Genomic DNA, 27745 nt, shown 5'->3' on the forward strand with positions numbered 1-27745 from the left:
CCGTGAGCGTTTGGGGGTGGGGATGGGGGAGTTGTTGGAGAAACGCAAACGCAGATGTGTCTGTCCGTTTGAATAATGTTGCATGGGCGTGCATAAATTAGCCACTGCTTGAATACTCACTGCATGCGACAAGACTTACAATTTCTGTGACTGGTCAGACCTGCTGTAATTGTACGTGATGGGCCGATGTGCTTCGATGGTACCGATATACACACAGGACTGCGAGGTAATATGGATGTGAGAAAGCAGCAGTGGGCGTCACTATGCTAGCTGAGCAGTGGCAGGATTAGCATATTTTCGCAGCTTCATTGCGTGCGATTACGCAGCTGTGATCGCAATTATGATCTATACTGAATCAGGCCCACAGTCTCCATAAGCAGTGCTAAACTAATGTCACTGGTTCCAAGTGAATAGAAAGGCTTATATTGAGTAAAGAGCTGAGAGAATGGGTAATTTTCAATCTACCTAGTGAACATGAAAAGGTCACTCTCAAGCTTTAAATTTTTTGTTAAATAGGCACAGGAAAATAATAAAGCCTTTGTCCTGGAGTGGTTGCAGAATTAGTGAAACAGCCATCCAGAAGAGAGTGGAAAAACATTTGTTGACTCCCAGATAGAGAATGAGTGAAGTCACTCAGGGCTAGATGTATCAAGCCTTGGAGTGAGATAAAGTACCAACCAATCAGCTCCTGTCATTTACAGGCTATGGTGATAAACTGGAGTGATAAACCACCAGCCAATCAGCTACCAACTGTCATTTTCAAACACAGCCTGTAACATGACAGTTGGGAGCTGATTGGCTGGTGGTTTATCACTCTCCAGTTTATCACTTTTCAGAGCTTAGTACATCTACCCCTGTGTTTGAAAAATGGCAATTAGGAGCGGATTGGTTGGTACTTTATCTCACTCCCCCATAGAACCTGGATTATGCTACTGCTCAGAAATTTGTTGTAGATTGTGAACAGTGGCCTTCTCACTGCCGAAATAAAAAAAAAAACTGGTTGGTAGAAACAAGAGCACTGTTGCAGACTTCACATGATACTTCCCTCTCCCAAGGAGCTGAGTTAATTACATACTGCCAGTGTGATTGAGCTTGGGCAAGCAGAGCAGTGCCACGGTCACGGAAGAGCCTGCCGGAATCAGTTGAACACTGATATCCACCTCAGGTGTTAAAATACAAAATAGATTGAGTTTATGGCTGTACCCGGGAAGACAGTGGTTGGAACGATGCACATGCATGAAGACAGATGGATATTCGCATAGACTGACAGACACTCGCATCAGCATACGGTAGTAAATCTAGCAGCTGCAGATGTCCGATTATGCAGGCACTTTGTGTTGGACTCAGAATCAGGTTGTATATTTTATGCAAGAGGTGCAGCTGCTATGGTGCCCAGAGCTGAGGGGGCCCATCTTCCTTGTCAAAGTTACATGTGTTATATACATTTTTCACCAATGGGTGGTACATAGAGACCCATACAAACTTTTGCTATGGGGCTTTCAAATACCTAGTTATGCCTCTGAGTAAGACTCTGCCATAATGAAATGTTTAAATTCCAAATTATCCAATAAACTGTATGGGGTCTATTTACTAAAACTCCACATACCGTGGAGTTAATGCCGCTCCTGCTTTGCCTGCTAGCACTGCGAAGCCAGCTACCGCAATGCTTACTAAGAAACCTGCTGACAGTAAGGGTGAACGTTATTCACCCTTCAGCGGTTTCTGGCCCCCTCCGTACCTCGGCTGCATAGTTATACGCATGCATGACCTCCGGCGTCTGAGGGGTAAGCACAAAAAAAAGCAGCACTATTTTTTCTAAAAAATTCAAACCAAACTTTATTGACAGTAGGTAATAACAGACAGCAGGGACTTCCTGTAGGCAGTGCACCAGTGAAGACAGAAGAAATGAGTTACCGGCAGCCGGGGGACGCGATGCGGCGCTGGAGATGCAGGACACGGTAAGTGTAAAAAATATTTTTATAACATCTGAGGCACTTACTGTTGCCATAGGAGCCTATTGCAGTGTGATAAGAACCCTCAGAAATAGCGCTTTTCCCCCTTAACGTCTGTTAGTAAATAGACCCGCATGTGTCATATGACTTTTTTTTGCAAACTGCATGATGGTTTATATAATAAAGCACAGATGATGTGTTGAGTAAATCAACATTTAGACCATATTAGGTCTGGTGCCACCAACCAGTAAAACTGGTTAGAACATGATTGGGGCTCTCGTTCAACATGGGGTGCTTAAGGTTGCTAGTAAACTTGCAGCACTTTGCCTTGAGGTTACACGGTTCTGGTCATTATTGGCTACAATATCTGCAGAACTAAATGGAAATGTACCAATATCATCAGAATGTTTTATAGGATGTCCAAAGTTCTGAACAAAGAAAAAATATCCTTTTCGACTTACAGATGTGTCCTCATGCATCTAGCCTGAAAAGGCCTGGTCCAGTGCAACTGTGAGCCGCCAGGTCAGGTGAGACTGTGCTAGCGCCAGGCACTTTTTTTGTGTCTTTTTCACCCGAAAATGCTTCTTAGTCACAATGTGAAGTAATAGGACGCACCAGGAGACTGTGCTGATTAATTTGATGTGTGACACTTGTATATCTGTGTGCAACTGAGGCTGTAAATGAAGCACAAAAAAACTTGGCGTGGAAAAAAGCCGTGGCTGCTGCATCGTAGCACTTCATATACAGATTGAGAGACTCAGTCGCACACAGATATACAAGCATTGCATATCAAATCAGCACAGCCTGCTGGAGCCTCCTAGTATCATCACATTGTGACTATGACACATTTTCACGCAAAAAAGACATCCTGCAATAGCAAAGTGCCACGGGACCTGCTGCGCCAAGAGGGGCTGTTTGGCGCAACTGCTGTAAGAATGTATAAGGACACATCTGTACGTAGTGTAGCAATGTCAAAGGCGAAATAAAAAAATATGACATGGACAAAATTAAAGGCACCCTACATTAATAATTGGTTTTTACACATTTTGGAAACAATGGGCCTGATATTCACTCGCACGCAAGGCTGATGTTCACAGAGTTGAGTGATTGTTTGCTACTGCGTGTGCACAAAAATCCCTATTAGCTCCTATGATGCATGAGTTACACTGTGTGTACATACGTGCAGTTGTGATTGAGAAGCACAGTATCAGAAATGCAATGGTAGCGTGCTGGGCGTTACTGGACAGGTACTATTCAGGTGCGAAAATGGCAAGTCTTATGGACGTGTTTGCTGGCGTGTCCCTAAATGGCTGCGTACACCTACTCTTAACCGCTCACATAGGAGACCATACTCCATTGGAAAATCTGCACCTACCATAGGGCTGGTGCAAGTTTTGATGGTGCGATGACAGATGGTGGTGTCAAAAAATCCATCAAGTGGTATTACAGCGTCTATTGATGCTAAAAGTGGGCGTCTCAGTACTTGCCCAGTCAGAGGCATGTTTGTACACCAGGGGAGGGCTGATACTAGCATTAGCATAAAGTCACAGATGCGGCTAGGAGAAAAGACGCTACAGTGGCCACAGCAGCGTGAAACTCAGAATTATGCCCAATGACTATCTCCAAACATTTCTTGTAGCCATCTATAGGAGAAATTCAGTTTGCAATGTTTGGTCGGGCTAAAGGATTTCTTCTCGCACCCCCCTGGGGAGTTTTTGAGACTTACTTCTCTCAGCTGTATCTACACTTACCGCTGTATGTGTGAAAGTGGTTAGCAACAAGGTGTTCACATGTAAGTGTACTGAGGGCGATTACACATCGAGCAATTGTTTGCCAGCGTGCATGCATAACAGCCGCATTGCGCAGTGATCGCACTAAGATTATGGACACACTTCGGAATACATTGCACAGTGATTGACAGTTTGTCAGCATTTGAGGGTGGTGATGGGTAGCGGTCAGAAAAACACAGGCGTGCCTGTCCGATTAAACGCATAAATAAGCCACTTCGAGTGCATATGCAGCATGAGAGCCCTCTGCATGAGAGGAGAACTCCAGAGTCTGCAGCTGGTCAGACCTGCCGCAAAGGCAACATGGCTGCCGATGTGAGTCGATGGTACCAATATTTACGCAGGTATGAGTCGTCACACGCAGGTAAGAAGGCAGCAGTGGGCGTCTTTATGCTCAGGTGATCTTTGCAAACATTAGCATATTTTCGCAGCTGTGTTGCATATGAAAATGCAGCTGCGATCGCATTAGTGTCCATCTCGGAATCAGGCCCTGAGTCATGTCAAAGGCATATAGATGCAATTGCGTATAACTGTGCATGAGATCTATAATTGAGTGAAGTTTTTTTTTTTTTCTTTTTTAATTTGACCTTTTCACTATTAACATGCCTAGAGAGAGAGAAAAATACTCAGGATGGTTCTACAATTCAAAATTATTCTGAGATGTTTTTCCAACTCCTACCAGTAAACCTATTGGATACTACATAAAGTGGAGTTAGCTATTTGTGGGGGCTGCACCAACTTACAGGGGTCTATTTACTAAGCAGTGTTAGGAGACAGAGTGAAAAGTGATAAGGTGCCAGCCAATCACCTCCCAACTGTAATTTTTCAAACACAGCCTGTGAGATGGCAGTTGGGAGCTGATTGGCTGGCACCTTATCACTTTTCACTCTGTCTCCTAACACTGCTTAGTAAATAGAACCCACAATGTTATCGTTTCACTAGGAACATCAATGAGACGTTGTGAATTAATAAACTATATTTGTTGAGTATGGGTCTAGCAACCAAAATGATTATCTACACTGCAAACGACTGATTTATTCACTTTAGGAGTAAAAATGGAGAAGACAACAAATAACTTGCCCTCTGCATACTAAGACAACCATATTACAATTTACTTAATTACATTTTCATGCTGTTAGTTTCAAACCAATTAACACTATGCAGTGATCCAAAATTATTTTTCCTCCGTGATTCTGTAATTTTTACTGCGCATGAGCATTCTAGGGCATTGGCAAAGAGGAAATAGTAGAGTTAGAAGTTTATCGAATCATCCTTCCAGCGGTTTAACATTAATAAATTGTTGCGGTGCTTACTTCTGTATAGCAGAGATATGTGAATAATAAATAGAACCCATAACGTTCAAAAACACACTGATATATTTAAGTGGTGAATTGAGTGTAAGCACAATTGGGACAGGGGAACGATGTGAATAACTAACAATACCTGTAAAGTGCTGTATATGTTAGCACTACATAAAATATAATAATGTCCAATAATTACTTTACGTGCTCTTAAGAGCTGCAAGGCAGGTATTTAAACATAAAAGAACCATGAATAACAGTGTGTTGCAAGTCATGTTAAAGCACCACCAAACTCCAAAAATGTAAATTCTCAGATATGAACCATGATGATTTTTTTTTATTGTTACCCAAAAATTCCACTGCAATTCATTACTCCCTACTCCCCACTACACTACAGACAACTGAAGTCCTCCCGCATCTTTAGAACGGTGTCCTGATTGGACTTGACACAGGTCAAAAAATGGAGACTGTTGTGACATCACTGGCCTTATTCCCAGCGCATGAACAAACCAACCAATCCAGACCTTGCATTTCTGCAAAGTACGTCCGCAAGTGGTCAGTCACTGTCTGCGTGTTTAGGTAGAGATGTACATCCCTCCAAACAGAAATATAACATCTATACATTTCAGCTCAGAAATATAAAATGGTTATTTACAAGATACTTCTACTATTTACCACGTAAATAGTGCATACCATTTGTTCACTTTGAACCTACAAAAAGGTTGAAAGAAGGTAGCTATCTCCCCACCAGAATATGTGTAACTGGTTAATATATATGTATTAAAGGTTAAAATGAAAAAAGTTTAGAAAAACCAATACAATTATTTCCATGATACATTGGGAGCAAAAATGTTGGCTGTGATATGTGACTGGAATAGGCAGACCATGAATGGCAGACTTATTCTACTACGTCATGGATCCATTCTAAACAAGTATGAATGGAATTTAGTCAATGACTAAACTTATCTTTTGAAACACAGAACAACCAAGAGGCATCTCATCATTTAAATGTCTGCTAATCCTTCCCATTTACATCAAGACAGATTTGACAATCCTTGTTTTCTTACCAAACTGACTAAGAACATGTAATAAATGGACTAAGTGGATTAAACTGTACAAGGGAAGGGGTTGTCAGCCAGTTATATGTAAGAAAAAGGTGGTCATGCATGGATTACATGAGTTTGCAGATACCAGCAAAGACAGTTGTGCTATATGGTTGCAGCTTTGTAGACGGGTTTTAAAAAGTTGCAGCTGTCTCATACACACAGTGCTGACAGCCATTTTGTGGAGTGAAACAACTGATAATAATGCAACTTATCTATTCACTAGTAAACTCAGTGAAGCAGCCATTTTGTGATGTCACAAATTTCTAGTAATATGATAAAACGCATTCTAATGGGGTGACCTACAAAATGGCTGCCTCTATCCCATGTAAGTGACAGACGTACTTTGTAGTTAGTGAAATTAGGTGGAGTACATAGATTGTGGAATGAATCAGACATTAGAAAAGCTGTAAAGGAAATTATATGGCATCTATATAGCTATAGATGCTCTGCGGTAGGTTTCAGTGTAGGTTACTATGAATGGGACATACACATGTACGGTTATATGATACTTCAGGATACCAACCTGGGTGGAGGCTCAGCCTGCTGCTCTTTCCTTAAAACAAGAAGCAATATCATGTTAGTCGTAATGCAATGAAGAAATGGTGCATTCTCTGTTAATTGACAGCTATCTTGTCCCTGGGCTACAGGCAGGAATATAAGCAAGCCAGGCAAGTGACAGAGAGGGAGAATGATGTGGCAATGATCAAAAAACTCCCACCCACAATGCACTTTTCTGTCAGCTAATAACACTAAAATATTACAACTAACTTTCTAGAACGAAAAAAAATCATATTAAATAAATACTATCAAAACGATGTAATATAACATTTATCATGAGTTTTGGGGAAAAGCAATGTCATATATAATGTTATCATATAAATATGTTTAGGGATGCAGCATTAAATGAATCTCTTCCAGAACAGTATAGAGCCTACCTTCCTGCTCTGTATAGAAAGCTATATCAATGATTGTAACCATTATAATATGAGGTAGTCTATATAGTTGTGTGGTAAAAACATCAAACTTATATAAAAGTGAGGTGTGATCAAACAGAAAAACACAGAAAAACAAATTTCTAAGATCTCAGGACACGAAGCCCTCTTTCTGTCTCTGCTTCTTACAGGACGGCCATCATTTAAGATGATATTGCTACTTCTATTAGCTAAGCAGAACACATTTGAAAACAGACATCTATTTCATAAAGTGAGATGGTGGTTTAGAGTATGAAAAGCTGCACAGGCTGCAAACTGACAATTATTTTCTCTTTCATGTCTTGTCATACAAACCTTGATATCACTAACCTCAAATGTCTTCTGATATTGAAATATCAATGCAATACTAGTCACACGCGTTATACTCCCAAAGTATGTTGCCAGTTGTTTTTAACTGGCATAGATAGAACAACTAAATATACTGGACTTTTCATTAATTTTATTAGAAGTAGCAGCTTTACTGAAACAATTCCTCAGAAAGGGTGAAAAACTAAGTTTTTGCCTGTAAAAACTCTTTATCTTGAACACATAGGGCGGAATTCAATTGATTTCGCGGCCCGCATCTCCCGTCTAAAGTGACAGGAGATCGTGGGCCGCTATTCAATTGTGCCAGAATTTCACGCTGATCGCGCCCATAGAGGTCAGGTTTAGCCGCGTAAAGCGAAAAGTGATGTTTGGGCGCCCAAACATGTCACTTTTCGCACATTTCAGCTCTCATCCCCCAGGGGCGGCGAGCTGAAGTGTAGCGCTTGGCAGGTGATCGCGCCCGACAGGAGCAAGAATAGAATAGCTCCGTCGGGCGCGATAGGGGCTGGAGAGAATTGAATTCCGCCCATAGCCAGCAACATACCTACTGTCCACACATAACGGAGACTGAACCAATAACGGTATGAAGGCAATCCAGGGGCGTTTCAAGATAGTCTACCACTGCGGCGCTGCGCTCAGTGAGAGAGGAGGGGCCCCGGATGGAGACTGCACACGGGCCCCCTCCTCTCTCTCTCTCAGTGCACTCACCGCAGCGCCACAGTGGTAGACTCTGGGCACTTGTTTGTGCCCAGAGTCTACAGCGCATGCGCAGGTCACGGCTGCCACGCCATTTTCCCAGTGTTTTCCATACTGCGTATGCGCAAAATACTGGGAAAATGGCAACGGTGACCATTTTACAGGTGTTTTTTTACAGCGCTGTCACTCACCGCCGGGTCCCTGCAGCATGTGCATGGGTGATCGGCAGGTCGCCTGTACTCACCAGCAGATGAAACAGAACCCGGCACCATTGTTTGCAAAGCATATTCGCTGTACACACCAGCAAATGCACTATAGATATATCGCCCGTTCAATGGAGCGAGCGATATATCTTTCAGTGTGTACCCTACTTAACAGATGCGAGCATACAAAGACTTGTCTTATCTAGCTCATAGATAAGAGCATACAAAGCCACAGACTGAAGCATTAATCAATAAAACAAAAATAAAAAAAAACTAAATCCAATATTAAATAAAGTGACTCATGACAAAGGAGAGGTATCTTCATTGTAATCAAAATACAATTCTCTTATTTCTCTTTTGCCAGCTTAAAGAGTGGTGGTATCGTCAGTTGATCCCATATTTAGATGATCAATTCACTATGGATTATTCACGTCACTGACCACTGGCCATGAGGTGCAGTTTTGGGTTTGATTCCCACTAAGGCCATAACTGTATGGAATTTGTATGTTCTCCCTATACAACAGTTTCATCCGGGCAAATGTGGTAGGGACTATAGATGGTAAACTCTATTGGGACAGGGATGGATGTGAATAAATTAAATATTCTCTGTAATGCACTGCATAATGTGTACGCTATATAAATAACTTAAATAAATAATGATTCAGGAAATAAGAAAACCACTTCAAATCTTCAATATCTTATTTTTAATCATACAAAGAATGCTCTAATATAATACATGTTGAGTCTCCCATATCCAAATATTCCGAAATACAGAATTTTTTTAGCATGACTGAGATAGTGATACATTTGCATTTTGATGGTTCAGTGTACACAAACTTTGTTTAAGGCACAAAATTATTAAAATTATTGTAAAAACTTACCTTCAGGCAGTGTTTATAAGATGTATATGAAACAAATAAATTTCATGTATGTAAGGCACGAAATTATTGAAAATATTATATAAAATTACTGCAGGCTGTGTGTGTATAAGGTGTATATTAAACATAAATGCATTCTGTGTTTAGATTTGGGTCCCATTCCCAAGATATCTCATTATAGTATGCAAGTATTCCAAACTACGGAATATTCAGATATCCAAAATACCCCTGGTCCCAAGCATTTTGGATATGGGAGACTCAACCTGTAGTGGGATCTCAAAACCAGACAAATTGTCCGCTCTGAACATCTGAATTCCTTGCCCACAACATTCAGACATGCAGTACATTGCCTATATGACCACTGATTTACTTTTATATACATGTAATTAACAGAAGGGGGAAGGGATATTTCCGTGCTCTGTTCGCAAATTGGGGAGTTAGAGAGCATCTATTCTCACTCCTCAGCGTTCACCTCACATAAATCGGATGCGAGGAAGACATGAGTCACAGAAAGAGAGGGAGGCGTCGGTATGGTAACCACACTCGCCCGTACCCATGGAAACTGCATACTGATCAGCTCAAGAAGCTGAACAAAAATGTGAATTTGCACTGCAAAAGCTTATTCTGCCCTTTCTCACAGAAAGGTCACATGAATTAAATAATTTACAGAATAATTTACAGAAAACAGAGTCCGTAAAGTGCAAGACCTTGGCTGATAATAAAAAAGAATACAGAACCGGCATCTTATATGGCTGACTAAAACAAAGGACATCATCAACAGGTGAAGCTGGAGAATCAGCTCATATAAATATTTAGTATTTGGAAGCCCTTACTGTACATTAAGAATTCTTTCTATTTTTTTACATCACAACTTTAACACATAGTAATCTAAATTATTTAAAGAAAATTGCATGGTAAAAGGTTTCAGTCCCCCCTTCCCCATCTCCTTGTTGTACATTCATTTGGAGCGAGATGTACTAACCGTGCGGAGTACATCCCGCCAGTCACCGCATCCTTACTAGTCACATATGTACTAACATATGCGATCAGTACCGCAAAGGACAGCTCTTCCGATAAGAGCTGTCCTTTACGATCAGTGCTGCACCCTGGACTTCCAGGTTATGACCCAGGAGTTCATCTGCGCATGCGCAGTGACGCGGCGGCCAGGGGGTATGCTGGGAGGGATCCGATCTGATCCCTTACACCAGTGAGATGCGGAGGTCCGGAATTGGCACAGAACCCTGCACCATTATTTTTGTTCTTTGCTGGCAGTACATTAAATAAGCAGACAAAGAAAATGTCATGGAGAATTAATTATTTAATTCTCTTGCTGGAGTAGAAAAAAAAAATGTTTTGAATTCCAGCGCTTTGCCACCTGTTGTGCCCAGAGCATGGATAAGACCGTTGCGGCTACCCTACCTGAAAACCTTGTGTGTTGTACTTCCTCCAACAGGAGAATTAACAGTGGGAGGGACTGGTATGGTAATTATAAGAGAAACTATGGGGGTTCCAGACAAGAAACTACACAAGCGTTGTATAAGAAAAATAAAGTAAAAGATTACATTTATTTAATGTTCTACATCAGAATCATAAAAGACACTAATATTTTGGACCTGTCATCTGCCGGGTTATGAGCATGCAAAATTTTTCCTGATTTTCCTTTAGAATCTTTCTTCTATTCAGCTGTCCAACATACTGAAAGTATGTAACAATAGCAGCACGTAAGCGTGTATGTGCATGCTACCGCAGACTAGGTTCTCAGGATATCCTGTCTAGACACCCAGCTACCTCCAAATCTCACCTGTAGACTTCCAATCCCTGGGTTTTTCTTGTTTGGGATAGCTGAATGTTTCTATCCTAAGACTGGGCCACCGTTTAGTCTATTCCTATTCGCAGTAATTAGCCCTTCAACGCCAACTGACCATGCCTGCACGGCCCCCAGTTTATGCCTGAGCACGCTCTTCTCTTATTGCAGGAAAGGTAAAAGAAGGTGCCCAGACCTTTCCTCAGTGACCTGGCTGCTGGGTCCGTTCGTTCCCGCACTCAATAGCAAAGCCATATTCCCTCAATGGGGGCGCATGTTATGTACACATAGTTTAGTAGCATTACATAGTTGTTGAAATTAATGTTATTCAATGCCATATTTTATTCTGTGGGGTTTCTATTTGCAAAGTAATAAACATAATCTACCAATGTAAGGACAACTACTACTTATCACACGCACAATGATTCAGCACTATACATGCATGACGACTACCACAGATACTCCCAAACTCCCACCCTGGCACATCTGACCTGAATGTTAGTCCTGATTTGCTTTTCAGGTTCCGCAGAAGGTCCAGCTGGTTGAGCGGTGGGATTAGTCTGTGAAAAGGATACACAGAAAACCATATCAGACTTTTACTGCTTACAAATTTGTACATGAATTTCTTACAGTCACTAATTAAATCCTGGTATGTATGTATGCTATTTTCATTCTGGAGTGCCCAATGTCAGTCTTACAATTGCATCATACTCCAGAATTCACTAGCCATTGCGCTGGGAACTAACTGAGGGGCAGACTGAAAGGAAAGATGACCCCTTTTAAATTAATTGTAACGAATAAGAGTAAATACAAGGAAATTTATTACATTTGATATTGCGATCTATAATGGCTTCAATTAAGCATTTTCCAATTGTGTATGTAATGTGTATTTTTCTAGGACTACAATTTATGGATAAAACTAGTCAATGCATTTTTTTATATAATAAAGAGCATAAAGGCAATTTTTTCTTATTTGGTTTTGGGAAAAAATGAAGTGAATTGAACACCAGAGACCAGTGGCGGCTCCAGGGGTGGGGCTGCAGCGCAGTCCAAAATTCAAATAGGGGAGCCACGCCAACTGCCAGTAAGTCCCAATCATCTAGGTTTGGCAGCATTTGAAATGCCAGTTGGTGTGGCTCCCCTATTTGAATTTTGGACTGTGCTGCAGCCCCACCTTGTTTCCAAGAGAGAAGAGAGAAGTAAACAGGAACACTTTCAGCACCATATACAGAACATGGCACAATTGTGTTCTTTTAATCCTAAAAACACATCTTTCACAAAAGAATAAACCAGAAACAGCAGGCCACAAACACAAATGAGGTAAAGTACTGTACAACCACAAAATATTTCATGACCAAAGTATACACAGTACAATACAATAAGCAAAACATAGGAAATGGGAGAAACACCAAGTCCAAGCAGTACTGAATTATCCGTCCCCTCAACAGTGTGATACAGTGTTTCTGTGTATGTGTTGTGACTAGTTACTTCCTAGATAACTGATTGACTTATTAGTTCAATGTACAAACTGACTATCTTAGGGCCTCATTTATCAACAAGTGATAAAACTTGTGTAGCAATAATGGTGCTCCAGCCAATCAGCTCCCAACTGTCAAGAAAATGACAGTTGGGAGCTGATTGGCTGGAGCACCATTTATCATATGCAAAAAGTTTTAGGGGTCTATTATAAAGCAGTGTTAGGAGACAGAGTGAAAAGTGATAAGGTGCCAGCTAATCAGCTCCCAACTGTCATCTCACAGGTTGTGTTTGAAAAATTACAGTTGGGAGCTGATTGGCTGGCATCTTATCACTTTTCACTCTGTCTCCTAACACTGCTTAGTAATAGACCCCTTAATCACTTGTTGTGAATGATAAAACTTGTTGATAAATGAGGCCCATAGTGACATCACTGAAGCAGCCAATTTGTGGACCAAACCAATATTCATAAGCATACCTCCCAACATGACCCTCTCCAGGAGGGACACAATGCTCTGGTCCTGGACTTCCCTGGTAAGAGGTGGGGCTGCAGCGCAGTTCTAAATTCAAATAGGGGAGTCACACCAACTGTCATTTCAAACGCTGCCAAACATCACTGGCTGGGAATCACTGGCAGTTGGTGTGACTCCCCTATTTGAATTTTGGACTGTACTGAAGCCCCACCCTTGGAGCCGCCACCAATCATAAATTACCAGGGAAGTCCAGGACCAGAGCATTGTGTCCCTCCTGGAGAGGGTCATGTTGGGAGGTATGCATAAGTATGCAGCCTATCAGTTGACTAGGACTTTGGGGGAGATGTATCTAGCCTTATAGAGAGATAAAGTAGCAACCAATCAGCTCCTAACTTGAGTTACAGTAGTAGCTGATTTGTTGGTGTTTTAGCTCTCTCCACTGTCTCTATCTCCAGGGCTGGATACATCTCCCCCTGCATCATAGAGGTCTCTAGTTTCTAGTAAATTGATATGCTGCATTCTCATACATTTTATTTCAGAAACCAAAACAGCATGCACCCATTGTGAATATGAGACAATTTCACTTTAATAGGTCAGCCATTTTCTTATATTTAGACACAGGGCCTGATTCAGAGCCACACACTATTTGCGCTCGCTCGTTCAGAAAAAGGGGTCGGCTATTTAAATTGAGCGCTCGCTCTTTGCGGTCTGTTGACGTCTCTATGTCTGAGCGAGCGAACGAAACATGCGCTCGCTATTTTGTAAAGACGCCCCCTGGCCGCTCGCATCCTACGTCATCTCCGCTATTTATTTGATTAATCGAGTACATCGAAAGGCGTCTGAACTGCTCGCAGTGCTTGTGGTAGGATTTTCCTACCGCAATCATGCGAACAGTTCAGGCTAAGAAACAACCAAGTGACGTGGTCGATGACACTGCTTTGTTAATTATGCACACCCTTAAAACGCCCGTTTTGACCGTTTGGCACGCCTGCGTTCAGATCTCCACTCCCAGTTTTCAAGCACCTTCCCCTTTTACCACCCACAAACGCCTCATCCTGTCACTCAAATTAGCAGGCACTCGCTATTTTGCGAGCGCTTGATTTCCGACCGCAATGACTGGTTGGCGCATGCGCATTACGACCCATACGCATGCACAGATGTGTGAACATCGCTCGGAGCGGCTGCTTACGAGCGGCTCTGAATCAGGCCCACAGTCCCTTATTGTCAGTGTGAATGTGCGCGAGACTGTGGTGTGTGAATCCCCACTAACATATAACATTCATATGGAAAACAGCGTCACCACAAAATATTCACAGTGATCTCAGTGTCTCTGTGTGTACACAAACCACAGCTGCGATGGCATAACAACAGCACCATGCCAGGTGGGGGGTGGAAGACAGAATGTTCCACATATATTTGTGCCATACCTGGATGCACCGTACGTTTGAGAGCTGCTCGCCCAATAGCAAAACAGGGGAGGGAAGAAGGGGAGAAAACAAAAACAAGAGATCATCAGGAATTTTGAGGGTACACTAAATCTGCGGGAATTAGACATGTCAGACACATTTATGATGTTGACAGTCTAATAACTGTGATAAGCGACACCGCTTAATCAATCTCAAACAGAAGCTACTGCAACAAATGTCAGTATTTCAGTATCCAACATGAAGGTGGCGCTGTACTTATAGTATATGTAACTACATTTAGCAGGAGTCTGTTCTCACATAGAATTATTATTATGGTCCATCTACAAGATGTGAGAATGTACTGCACACTATCAAGCGCTTGCATTAATGATCAATAAAGCAAACATTATACAGATTACAGTGAACACTACTTTGCATATTTGTCCTGTCGGGTGATAGATGCCATCCACCCAAGCACCTCTCTAATAGCCAATTGACCTATCCCTGTTAGTAATAGGCTTGCAATATGTCAAGACCACTGATCAATCAATGTTCTTAACACCTGGATAACTACATTATGTGACCTATTCCAGCAAACAATTTTAGCACTCTGCTGCTTTTATGGACAGTAAGGGGGAGATGTACGAAACCTTCTAAATAGGACAACTGGAGATGGTTGTCATAGCAACCATTCAGGTTATATATCATATTATAGAATGTATTATATAACAACTGATTGGTTGTTATGGGCAACTTCTCCACTTTTCCTCTTTATGGTTTGTTACATCTCCCCCGTAGAGAGGCATTAATGGGTGCAGGTAATACATGGCAGCCCTGCCACAAAGAAAAGAGATCACTGTCATTCTGATACTTGGGGGTAGTGTGTTTTAATATTAAACAGGATATTTGGTAAACATCTTAGGGAGGGAGAAAAACCCACAAAGGGGCCGATTCTGAGTCGTTTGCATAGTGGCTGTAGTTGCAGGCAGCCACATTAGCCAGATTTACTACCTGGCTAATGCCAGATTCCTTAGGGCTAATGCGGAGGTCCGTACATGTGCAAGTGGTAAGCTGTGACGTCCATTGATTTTACGTTAAACGCAGCGACTGTGCAAGAGATCCGTCAGAACAGGCTTCCCTACCCAGTACGCACGTCTCAGAATCCCACAGAGCTTTAGATACTCACCCACAAGACAGGGTGGTTCAATATGATTACATTGTTGCCACCCAGTTCCCGCCCCGAAACTCCCAATTTCACAGAAAGACAAATCCAATCATGTTCCATCCAATTCAGAATAGGACGGACATTTGCAAAGATGTGTATAAAAAAAACTTAGAATCAGCCCCACTAGAGGAAGGAAACAGAACTCGGTAATAACCCATATAACCTCAGATGTTTGTCAGCAAATGGGATGCAGTCAGGAAGCCGACGGTCGAAATGCCGACTGCCGTCTTCCCGACTGTCCAATCCCGGCAGGGGTCTAATGACAGGCGTTGGAATTCCGCCGCCTGTCATTTTACCTATGCCGGGAGCCCGACATACCGATCAAAGGTAAGCTGGACGGCGGGTGCGGACAGCCACGTGGGGGGGGGTTAGGTTAGGGGCTCCCGGGGGGACTTAGGGTCAGGCACCCCCCTGGGAGGCTTACGGTTAGGCTAGGGGAAGGGGGGGTTTGGGTTAGGCACCCCCGGGGAAAGGTTAGGGTTAGGCACCCCCCAGGGAGACTTAGGTTTAGGCTGCTGGGAAGGGGGGGTTACGGTTAGGCATTTGGGGGGGAGGTTAGGCACCCCTAAGGGAGGGTTAGGGTTAGCGGGGGGGTGTTAGGTTAGTAAATACTTAAAATACTTACCTGTCGGGATCTTCACTGCCGGTTTTCCAATGTCGGGATTTGACATGCGTCTGGTGGTATTTCAAACTGTTCCTCAGAAAATCGCCTTCCTACTTCATTGCTAACTACTTATTAGGACCTCATTCAGAGATAGCTGTAAACGCCAGATGTCGCTTTTTTAACCACAACTTGCTCTATTCTTTAGTGCACATGCGCTTCTTTTTTTTTTACATTAAGAGCATGTTTTGGCCATGTTTATGTGAACTGCAGCCAAGGTGCCTACGAAAAATCGCATATTCGCCTGTTTGGAGGGACTGGACTTGCTGGCACTAAAGCCCTGATGCAAGTTGCGTGCTGAGGATGATGGCAGCTGCAGGTCACATCGGATTTGTCAACTATGGCCTGTATTCAATTTGAGGCGAAAAGTCCAGACTTTTCGCCTGCTGGACTTTTCACCTCCTTTGCCTGTTTTTTAGGTGGAAAAGTATCGTGCGTGCCCGCTATTCCCCGTATTCAATTTCAAAGTAGGCGAAATCGGGAACAGGCGAAACTTGGATTGGCGAAAAAATACGTGAATTTTGGGGAAATAATTGTAGGACCCCGGTAAAGATGTCCAAACCTTGGGGATCACTATGGGTACCCCCGTTTTTGCCTGCAGAAGAAAGTCGGCTCTTTAAATAGATGTGGCAGGTGGTTATTTTTCCCGACATTGAAGAAGTGATGCAGAAGAGCACTTAAGATTTTTTTTTTCGTTTTTAAAAGTGGTCCCATCAAATTTGGGGTACATGAAAATGGGGGTAAGCATATTTTTAAGTCCCTAAAGATAATTTCAATTCTTCAAAATATACAGCTGCCGCTACTCTGTGCAATGAAAAAAAAACACCTGCCACATACTTGGGGACCCCACCAGAATTAATTTAGTTAGTTTGGCATTTTGTTTCCCTATTATTTTGTTTTTTGCACATATTTTAAGGGGGCATTCCCAAGGGTGCAGGCTATTTTTTTAAGCCTGCACCCCTAAACCCCAAATCTGCACTCTTTTTCACCTGCTATAGGTAATTTAAAAATTATCCCTGATTTTTTAAAATGACCCTTCACCCCATTTACGAAAAAAATCGGGAATTTTCGGGAAATATGCCTGGGACCCCCCTAAAGATGTCCAGACATGGGGGATCACTATGGGTACCCCCATTTTTGCCTGATGAAGGAAGTCGGGGTTTGTAATAGCCGCGCAAGGTGCAATTTTGCGGCTATGAAGAAGTGGTAAAGAATAGCACTTAGATTTTTTTTTTGGGGGGGGGAAATAACTATTCCTATCAAATTTGGGGTAAGCATTTTTTTAAGTTCCTAAAGTTATTATTAAAAATCTGCAAAATTGCACCTGCCGCTTGTCCCCGCAATGCAGAAAACACCCATGGGGGGGGACCCAACCTGAATTAATTTAGATAGTTTGGCACTTTGTTCCCCTATTTTATTTTTTTTACCCCCAAAATTAAACAATTTTTTGGGGGTGTCCCGAATATTTGTAAACTTTTTTTGACGCAGTTTACTTTTAGGGGACTGTCTTAAAGTTGCACGAGGGTTCCCGCAATGTTGTACCCCAAAACCGCAATTCTGCACTTTTTTCCGCCTGCTATTCATAGGCAAAACTTTTTTGCCTATTACATTGCATTGACTTTCCGCCTAGGTGAAAAGTCTTCCAAATTGAACACGGAGGAAACTCAAAACAGGCGAAAATGACGTCATCGGCGAAAAAGTATCGCGGAAACGGACTTTTCTCCTCAAATTGAATACGGGCCTATGTCTAAGTTACACCATTAATACAAATCTAGTTAAAGTCTGTGACTGATTTAAAAGAAAGATTACATATACATAATATTACATATAGACACATGCACACCACCGCTTCATTGCTAAAGAAAAATTACATTTACATCTTGTTTTATCATTTCACTTGGTACTTGGGTACTTATTTTTTGCACTCTATGGCAATTTACTGTAATATTAATTGTGTACTGTGATTTTTAGCATATCTTGTACGCACAGCGATGCAACACCTCCTGTCTTATTACTGACGCATTTTTTGCTCCTGTCACTTGCATTGGGAGGGAGCCACATTCACTACCTATGCAAAGTTGGTGGCATTCCAAGTCCGCGGCCAATAGGTTGCGAAATGTGACTTATTTGCATTCACATTTTGTGATTACATTTGCGTCTATCTCTAAATAGGGACATTCATTTTTAGCCACGCCACAGTAGCAATCTCCAAATCTATCTAATGCTCTCACACCCAACCCATGCTCGAAGGGCACTGTCAATGAAACAAAGCTTACCGAACAACCTATACCCCTTTTCCACTGGCCAAAATACCGGGGTTACTGCAGTGTCAACCAGGTTAGCGGCTCAGTGGAAAAGGTCGATTGACCCAGCACTTCTTCCCGGGTCTCGAACAGGGTTTTACGCGGGTAAAACCCTGGTCCTGCTCAGTGGAAACAGGTAACCCGGGTCTTCCGTCCAAGGACCAATTTTCAGCATGGTGATTGGGTGGCATTCGGAAGCTGTCACCGGGGAGGGAGAGATTACAGACTCCCCGTATGGTCCGGACCGTTCCAGTTTTTACCCCATCCCCGCTTCATATGGGAGGCTGTAATCTCTCCCCGCCCATCTCTCTGATGACAGCTGTGACGCCTTCAGAATGAAACCCTCCCCAGAAAAGGACCTCCTCCCCTGGTCGGTGGTCAGACCCGGGATTTTGGTGGAAAAGGAGTACTAGATAGCTGTTCTCAAACTTACAAAGAGGATGGGGGGGGTGGGAAATCACATGTAGTGTAGAATTCAGTTTAGGGAAACTGTTTATCTCCAGTAGATCTGGACCTACAAATTCCAGATTGCAGAGGCTAATAGTTCATGTTGGAACATGCACTTCTACATCATTTCGAACTCCACGTGATACCTAAGTCTTTTTTGAAAATGTTGGAATTCTTAGTAGGAATACAGACTAGACTGGTTGCCACTTAAATCTTAAATATTGTATTTGTATCACTGCCCATGAGCACACACATAACCCATAACTTGTTGAAAAGTTACCTAGAATCCATTGGTGCCTGAGCCGTCTTCGTATGTTGATATGACACAACAAAATGCTACAAACAATGGGAAGGGTGAGGAGATCAAATGAAGAGAAAAAGGGCAAATGAAAACAAAAATAAAAAAAAGAATAAAATTAATGCAATAATAACAAGGAATTCATAAGGATGTATAAACATGGAATTCAAATAAAAACAAACTTAAAATTCTTAAGAAATTAGATAATGGGATTTATGACAAGCACTGCAAAAATGTGGGGAGGAGAATGAATCATTGGGAAATTATGTCAGAGATGTGATTTCATACACGTCATCCAAGCAGCTACCTGTACATTGGCACAGTGACGGTGCGTTCATAATAGTGCCACGTAGAGTGCAGATCCATGCGGGACAAGTTGGTGGCATAAAATCTCCATGATGCCTGTAAAGACAGATAATAATCAGAAGCTTGGCCAAGACATCTCTAAGTACAAACTACTGGCACCTAGTGAACTCATAGGCTGTATTCTCATGAAATGGCTGCCTTCACTCTAAGTTATTTTTCCAAATATAAAATGTCTGAAGTACAATGTCAAACCAGATTTGGACATTATTTTTGTAAGTGAGCTGACTCCCAAAGCCCATAGATTTGCAAAGGAAACTGGTAGCGTTTACAAAGGAACAGACATTTGCACAGTTTGAGGAGATGAGTTGGGCAGAATAAGGGCAAGGCTGGCACAGTATGATGTAATCTCAGCAATTCACTTTGTTTTGCAAAGCAGTACACACACAACATTTGCTTTAGCAGAGCAGTATTATTTCAAACACATAAGGGGCTCCACCGAGTGCATTTCATTTTCATTTTGCACATCTTTGAACAAGATCATTTCAAGACACAGTCAATGTAATAAGAAGCTTCATATACACTAACTGACACCTACAATAATAACATAATCGACACCATATCAGTCTCCATAAATTAGGCTTAAATGAACATAAGAGAAAAAGTGAAAGGTTTTAGAAAGAGGCTTGTACTAAACTCGTAGAAGGTTGGACTTTGCTGTGACCCTTACGTTTTTTCAAGTGTACCCCTTGAAACTTTTCCACCTCTTCTGCAATGGCGCCCCCCCCCAAGATTGAAGGTAGACACCTAGATGTATGTTGTCTGGTCCATCAAGACACACTAGTACAAAACCCAGGAGTTGTGCAGTGCACACAAGGCCCGATTAAAATTTTTATACATTCTGTACTCCAAAAATTTAGCAAACTTTCAGTTTTAGAGATTACATACTTATAGTACATGTATATATTGAGTCTCATGTATCTTAAGATACGAAAAATTAAAACACAGCACTTGTTTCTGCTTCTGCCATACAAATGCATATATTTAAGTTTCACGACAGTGTATGCTCCTCGATAGAGAGAAGGCTCGACAGTGTTACAGTATTAGTAAATGCAAAAGTCACATTACTTGTGAGTTTGTCGAGTTGGACATAGTATGTAACAAGCACAAAAACAGTTGCATTTGCACCAGAAGTACCTTCAGTGGTGCGAGCAGATATAAGAGTTAATTGCTACCACGAGTGGAACGAGGTCTGTAATTGAATAAATCAAGACATTTTATCTGGGAGAACAGACCACGCAACTCAAATCATGGAAGCACCATGAGTGGTTTCGTCTTTGAGCTTACAGCCCCATATTTGTCCTATATAATGCTTCATCACCTAGGATTTTAACTTAAGCTTCTCGATAGTAAATTGTATATGTGAGATTGGTACTGGCTGAGAGTATAGTAATCATGTTTAGAACAAATGATTAGAATCTGAATCTTTGTATTATTTATGTTGTGGAATATTATATATTATAATAAACATGTAGGGGTAAATGTAATTGCCTGCGAGTTGCCACATTAAATCTAGCGGTTAGCCAGCAACTTGCAGGCTATAACATTTCCCCATAGTCCTTTTAGTTTTTATTTAAACATTTAGTATGTATTTACAGTTTCACATTATGGTCACTCTTTAACTCTTAAAGGGCTCTATTTACTTCAATCCGCAATTGTAATGCAAATTGTAGTGTGCTACTACCGACTGAATTCGCAGCGAATTCAGGCAATATCACAGGGATTTACTACAAATCCTTTGCAGGAACAGAGCTTGCGATAAAGCTCTGACCCTGCGAATCCTCTCCACACACTTATCACGTTATTTTAAAAAAAAATACCGTGACAAGTGCCGACCGACCGTCACCAAGCCCCACCCCCAGGTGCTAAGCCCCGCCCCTGCGATCACAGTCCCCCCCTCCCTTAATTACACTTACCTGCAGTCATCGGTGCTCCGGTGATGTCCTCCGTGGCTCCGGTCAGCTGACATCCCATACTGCACTGGGACTCGGTCAGGTGACGACCGGGCACCAGTGCAGGCTGATCGGAGGGAAGACATCACGGGAGCCCCGATCTCCGGTCCCTGGACTCAGGTAAGTTTTTTTTTTTACTATTTTTTTTTTCAGCGACGTGTGGTCTGTTTAGACCACAAAGCTGATCATTGGGGCTGGCTCTGGGCTCTGCTCTGCATGTTAGAGTGGAGCAGGAGTCCGGTAACCGGGGGAAGACCCTGGATAACGCCACCTCCAGGTGGCGTTATTATCACAGGGCTTCCCCAGGTATTTTTTTCACTATTTATTTTTAGTAACTACCAGGCAGATCGCATTTCCCATTATAATGATGGGAAATGCGATCTGATTACTAAAAATAAGGGATAATTATGGCTTGGAGTATAATTTTACGAATTCTACTCCAATTGCCCTGTAGTAACTTTAGGTGATACTAAAATAATGTGAAAAGGGTGTGAAAACACCCTTTTTCACTTTATTTTAGAAAAAATAATGTTAATAAATAGTGCCCAAAGTGTCCCTCTTTACATCTATACACAAGAGCGAACATTGGGGGAGATGTACTAAGCTCTGAAAAGTGATAAACGACCAGCCACTCAGCTTCCAACTGTCATGCTACAGGCTGTATTTGAAAAATGACAGTTGGGATCTGATTGGCTGGTGGTTTATCACTCTCCAGTTTATCACTTTTCAGAGCTTAGTACATCTGGACCACTTGTCTTGAATTTTTATTAACAAATGTGAAAGTTGAAATTTCCATACACAAATGAAATTAAGTATATGAATGTATGAGGACAAATCTGTATGATCATGGCACTGTGGGGGGAGTGGGCTTCCAGATTAGAGACTTTGTGAAGTGACCTGAAGGCAAGGATTGAGCTCAGAGTTTAGGACCGTCCCAGAAAGCTGCAGCATGCCGAAGGTGGAATTTCCTGAATTAAGTAGTATCCCCCTCAAATAGTACCTGCCTGGTCCCTGCCACCTCCTTCCCTGTCCTCTCTCTCACTGTCAACAGCAATCTTCTCAGCCCTGAAGGCCCTGCAGATGTGGAGGCTACTCTATAAGATTCAAAAGATGCCAATAGGGATGGAGCATTTGAAGCATTGCCATCAGCAAATCTGGGGTGGGATGCATCAGCTTTAAAATTAAATCAAACCTCAAAAAATACAGTTTTTAGATATTTGACCGCATTTTTCTTCTGCACCAAGGTCGGGAAAACTGTACCCAATACACAACGCCATGTATAGATGGCATTGCCTAACAGAAGACTATGGGCTTCTTTTTGGAGCTTTCCCCGAGAGAAATCCAGCAGGATCCCTCCCAGGGTCCTCCACGGTTCGCACATGCACTGGCTGACGCAGCACATGTGCAGAGGGACTCTTGGGTCATAAACCCGGAAGTTCCCACACCGCAAAGGACAGCTCTGATCGGAAGAGCTGTCCTTTGCTTAAATGTACATGCATATGGCGTTACTAAACACAGGTATGCATGCGATCATTGTCAGGATGTGATGCTTGATGCATCCCACCCCTGGTGAGACAAGAGATCAAGGGGATATATTAATCTCTTACCAGACCTCTATGTAGCATGAGGCTGCCTGATAGAGTTTTGTTCCTTTTTCAATGAGTGGTGTATGTAGTAGATGTTATACTAGTAAGGGTTGTGTGTATGAGATATTATAATATTCTGAGGGTACTGTAATGTGGCAAGATATGAACTGGCGGTCACTGTAATGACACACAATATGGACTGGGGCACTGTAATGTGGCATAATATGAACTGAGGGCACTGTGGAGAGAGGGGACTCTTTAGAACAGGGGTTAGGGAACTTTTTTACCTTTTACCCCCAAAAATATTTAGATATGCCGACGTTACCTCCTTGATTTGAAAGAAACGAAATCATATAGTAGTGCCCCCATAGTTATGCCCCTGTAGTAGAGCCCCCATATAATGCCCCTGTAGTAGTGTCCCAATAGTTATGCCCCTGTAGTAGTGCCCCCATATAATGCCCCTGTAGCTGTGTCCCCATATAATGCTCCTGTAGTAGTGCCCCCATATAATGCCCCTGTAGAAGTGCCCCCATATAATGCCCCTGTAGTGCCGCTTGTACAAAAAAAAACCCCACTTACCATAATAACGCGGCGCTGCAGGGAAGGAGCCGGGCGCCCGCTGGTAATAACATCTAAGCGGGCGTCTGGCTTAGAGCCTCCCTGCGGCACAGCCGGGCATGCATATGAATTATAGAATGATTCATATGCATGAACGGCTATCCATCCATCAACCCCAGGATTTTAATTTTTACCCCATGTGGGGTATTTTACCCGTTCCCTGACCACTGCTTTAGAAGCATCGTGATGGTGGCTTTTTCAAAATGTTGCTATGGTGCCCACAAAGTTTTGGCTATGCCCCTAATTGGTTGCTATAGGCAATGCCACTTTTCCTTTGTAGACTGTCTAGTAAAATATATCCTGGTGTTGTAACTCCCAAACAAAATAAATACATAGAAAGCTTACTGCTTCACAAGTAACAAAAATGATGAAATTGCCCAGAATTAAATAAAGAACCAGAAAATCCGCACAGACTATTCTCAATGAAGAACGTATAATCCCCTATATTATCAGATCAGGACAAATTAATGTCTCACTGTGGGGAGGTGCACCCGGGAATAAATTGATTACAGTTAAAGAAAAAAGAGAGAAAAAGTATTTCCATAACGGGGCAATCACAGTTGTGAACAAGCCTGAACGGCGAAATGCGCGTCAATTCCATCCCATTATTCCCCTCCTGGTGTTTGTTCCGATCAGCTGATCGGCAGACAGGCTGACAAGCTTCCCCCGGTACACTGACTCCAGTCCCTGCTGTTCAACCGCACGCGGCTATCCAGCACTACACGGACCTGCCGGCCTGATCAGCTGACTGGCAGACAGGCTGACGAGTCCCACGGGCATGCTGATTTCTATCACCACGCTGACTTCCAGCTACAAGCGGTCAATCAGCATTACACGGACCTGGTAATCAAGAGCAATGCTCCGATATCACACGGCATACGGGGGTACTGTCTGTTCTGTCGGGTTTGTTTAAGCACAGTATACTGTATGTGAGATTCAATTACACTCACAATAAGGTCAAATACCTGTTACAGGTTACACTGTTATTTTCTAAGCTTCTTTCAAGTGTTTTTTTTTTTTACTGGTCTGGGTGAATTTAACACCTGCAATACCTGCAGGCACCAGGGATTATCTAACTCCCACTACTAAGACCTTTAACATAATACCACTACATCTCTTTTTCTATAGACATTAGTTTTCTCACTCTCTCATTACCTGTTCACTACGTAGGAATAGAACAACGGGCAAAAGCAGAAGTGAGGAGCACTTAAAATGTCTTACTAATTCTTTACTTTTTGTAACCAATATTTAGGGATGAGCGGGTTCGGATTTCTGAAATCCGAACCCCCCCGATCCGAGTCGTGAACAGAGTCCGGCTCGGGTTTTCCCACCTGACTCGGAACTGAAATCGAGGCAAAACGTCATCTCGATCTTCCGGATCTCGCAGGTTTTGGATCCTATAAAAGGTCCCCGCGTCGGCGCCATTTTTCACTCCGGCTGTGGTCTGTGAAAAGGGAGGGTGGGAGCTAGGGCTGGCTGGGTTGTGTTGTGCTGCTGTTGTCCATAGGGGCTGTGTCCACTCAGTCCATAGGGGCTGACTGGGATGTGTTGTGCTGCTGTTGTCCATAGGGGCTGGCTGGGCTGTGTTGTGCTGCTGTCATAGGGGCTGGCTGTGTTGTGCAGTGAGTTGTCCATAGGGGCTGTGGACTCCAAAGTCTATAGGGGCTGGCTGGACTGTGTTGTGCAGTGTCCCATAAAGGCTGTAGTCCTAAAGGGGTGTTGTCCAGGGGGTGATCTGTCCATCAGGGGTGCTCCCCCAAAGTGCACTCCAAAACAAATATTTTTTTTTTCAGTGTTTGTGAATTGTGTGCGCAATAGCCGCACGTGCATCAACAAAGTAGCGCCAAGGGTGCGCCTGTGTCATAAATCAAGGGCCGGCTGGGTTGTCCGTTAAAGGGTGCTGTAAGCCCCAAACTGCACTCCAAACAAATAAAATAATATTTTTTTATGTGTTTGTGAATTGTATGCGCTGTAGCCGCACGTGCATCAACAAAGTACTGCCAAGCGTGCGCCTGTGTCATAAATCAAGGGCCGGCTGGCTTGTCCGTTAAAGAGTGCTGCAACCCCCAAAGTACACTCCAAAAAATAATATTTTTTTTTTCTGTGTTTGTGAATTGTGTGCACAGTAGCCACACGTGCATCAACAAAGTACTGTAGCGCCAAGCGTGTGCCTGTGTCATAACTAAAGGGCCAGCTGGCTCGTCTCTTAAAGGGTGGTGTAACCCCCAAAGTGCACTCCAACAAAAATAAAAAATTCTTCTTTTCTGTGTTGTGAATTGTGTGCACTGTGGTTGCACATGCATCAACAAAGGAGCAGCGCCAAGCGTGCGCCTGTGTCCAATAAGTAAAGGGCCGGCTGGCTCATCTCTTAAAGGGTGGTGTAACCCCCAAAGTGCACTCCAACAAAAATAAAAAATTCTTCTTTTCTGTGTTGTGAATTGTGTGCACTGTGGTTGCATGTGCATCAACAAAGGAGCAGCGCCAAGCGTGCGCCTGTGTCCCATAAGTAAAGGGCCAGCTGGCTCATCTCTTAAAGGGTGGTGTAACCCACAAATTGCACTCCAAAAAAAAATAATTCTTCTTTTCTGTGTTTGTGTGCGTGCTTAGCCGCACATATATATCAATATAACATAAATGGAGGACCAAAGTTTGTCCCCTAAAAATAAAATAGGGAAAGATCAAGAACCACTTCCTCCTAGTGCTGAAGCTGCTGCCACTAGTCATGACAGACGATAAAATGACGTCGTCTGCCAAGGTCGATGCCCAATGTCATAGTAGAGGGCATGTAAAATCCCAAATGACAAAGTTCAGGAAAATGACCTTAAAAAAAACATTTAAATCATCTGAGGAGAAACGTAAACTTGCCAATATGCCATTTACAACACGGAGTAGCAAGGAACGGCTAAGGTCTTTCCCTATGTTCAAGACTAGTGGTTCAGCTTCACATGACGATGGAAGCCCTCCTCCCGCTACAAAAATCAAACAAGTTAAGCTGGCAAAAGCACAGCCAAGAACTGTGCATTCTAAGAAGATATCACAAATCCCCAAGGAGAGTCCTAGTGTGGTGGCGGTTGCGATGTCTGACCTTCCCAGCACTGGACGGGAAGAGGTGGCTCCTTCCACCATTTGCACGCCCTCTGCAAGTGCTGAAAGGAGCACCCACAGTCCACTTGCAGATATGCAAATTGAAGATGTCACTGTTGAAGTACAACAGGATGAGGATACTGGTGTAGCTGGCGCTGAGGAGGAAGTTGGCGAGGAGAATTCTTATGGTGATGTGGTTTGTTTAAATCAGGCTCCGGGGGAGACAGTTGTCCGTGGGATGAAAAAAGCCCATCACGGTGATGCCTGGGCAGAAAACCAAACATTCCACCTCTTTGGTCTGGCATTATTTCTATCCAAATCCGGACAACAACTGTCTTGCCATATGTAAAAGGTGAAATAAGTAGCGGTAGGGACGTTAACCACCTAGGAACATCCTCCCTAATACGTCACCTGCAGCGCGTTCATAAAAAGTTATTGTCCTGTTCAGAAACATTGGCTAAGACTGTAAGCAGTCCAGGGACACCTAAATCCCTTTGTCCTGTTGTATCCAAGCACCTGCAAACCACACCGTCAACTCCCTCCTCGTTAATTTCCTCCTTAGTCAGGATCGGATGTAGTCCTGCAGGCCATGTCACTGGCATGACTGACTCTCCTATCCAAGATTCATCCGGAGGATCCTGCATTGCTCCGGCTACTGCTGCCGCTGCTGCTGGGAGTCGTTCATCATCCCAGAGAGGAAGTAGGAACACCACTACTTTTACTAAACAATTGACCCTCCAATAGTCCTTAGCGAGGAGGATGAAGTACGACAGCAGTCATCCTGAAGCAAAACGTATAACTGAGGCCTTGACTGCTATGTTGGTGTTA

At 42.8% G+C, this 27745-nt stretch overlaps 1 protein-coding gene across 1 annotated transcript in view; it reads right to left on the reverse strand.

The window, feature by feature from the left end:
- KCNQ2 (potassium voltage-gated channel subfamily Q member 2) overlaps positions 1 to 27745 on the reverse strand; it is a 136039-nt gene that overhangs the window by 33960 nt on the left and 74334 nt on the right. The window contains 4 exon segments of the mRNA XM_088442846.1: positions 6670 to 6699; positions 11517 to 11585; positions 14402 to 14425; positions 19622 to 19716. Of these exon segments, the coding sequence (XP_088298972.1) occupies positions 6670 to 6699; positions 11517 to 11585; positions 14402 to 14425; positions 19622 to 19716 (218 nt within the window).

Source organism: Taudactylus pleione, unplaced genomic scaffold (assembly GCF_031769625.1).
Source record: "Taudactylus pleione unplaced genomic scaffold, aTauple2 ptg000018l, whole genome shotgun sequence".
Lineage (NCBI taxonomy): Eukaryota > Metazoa > Chordata > Amphibia > Anura > Myobatrachidae > Taudactylus > Taudactylus pleione.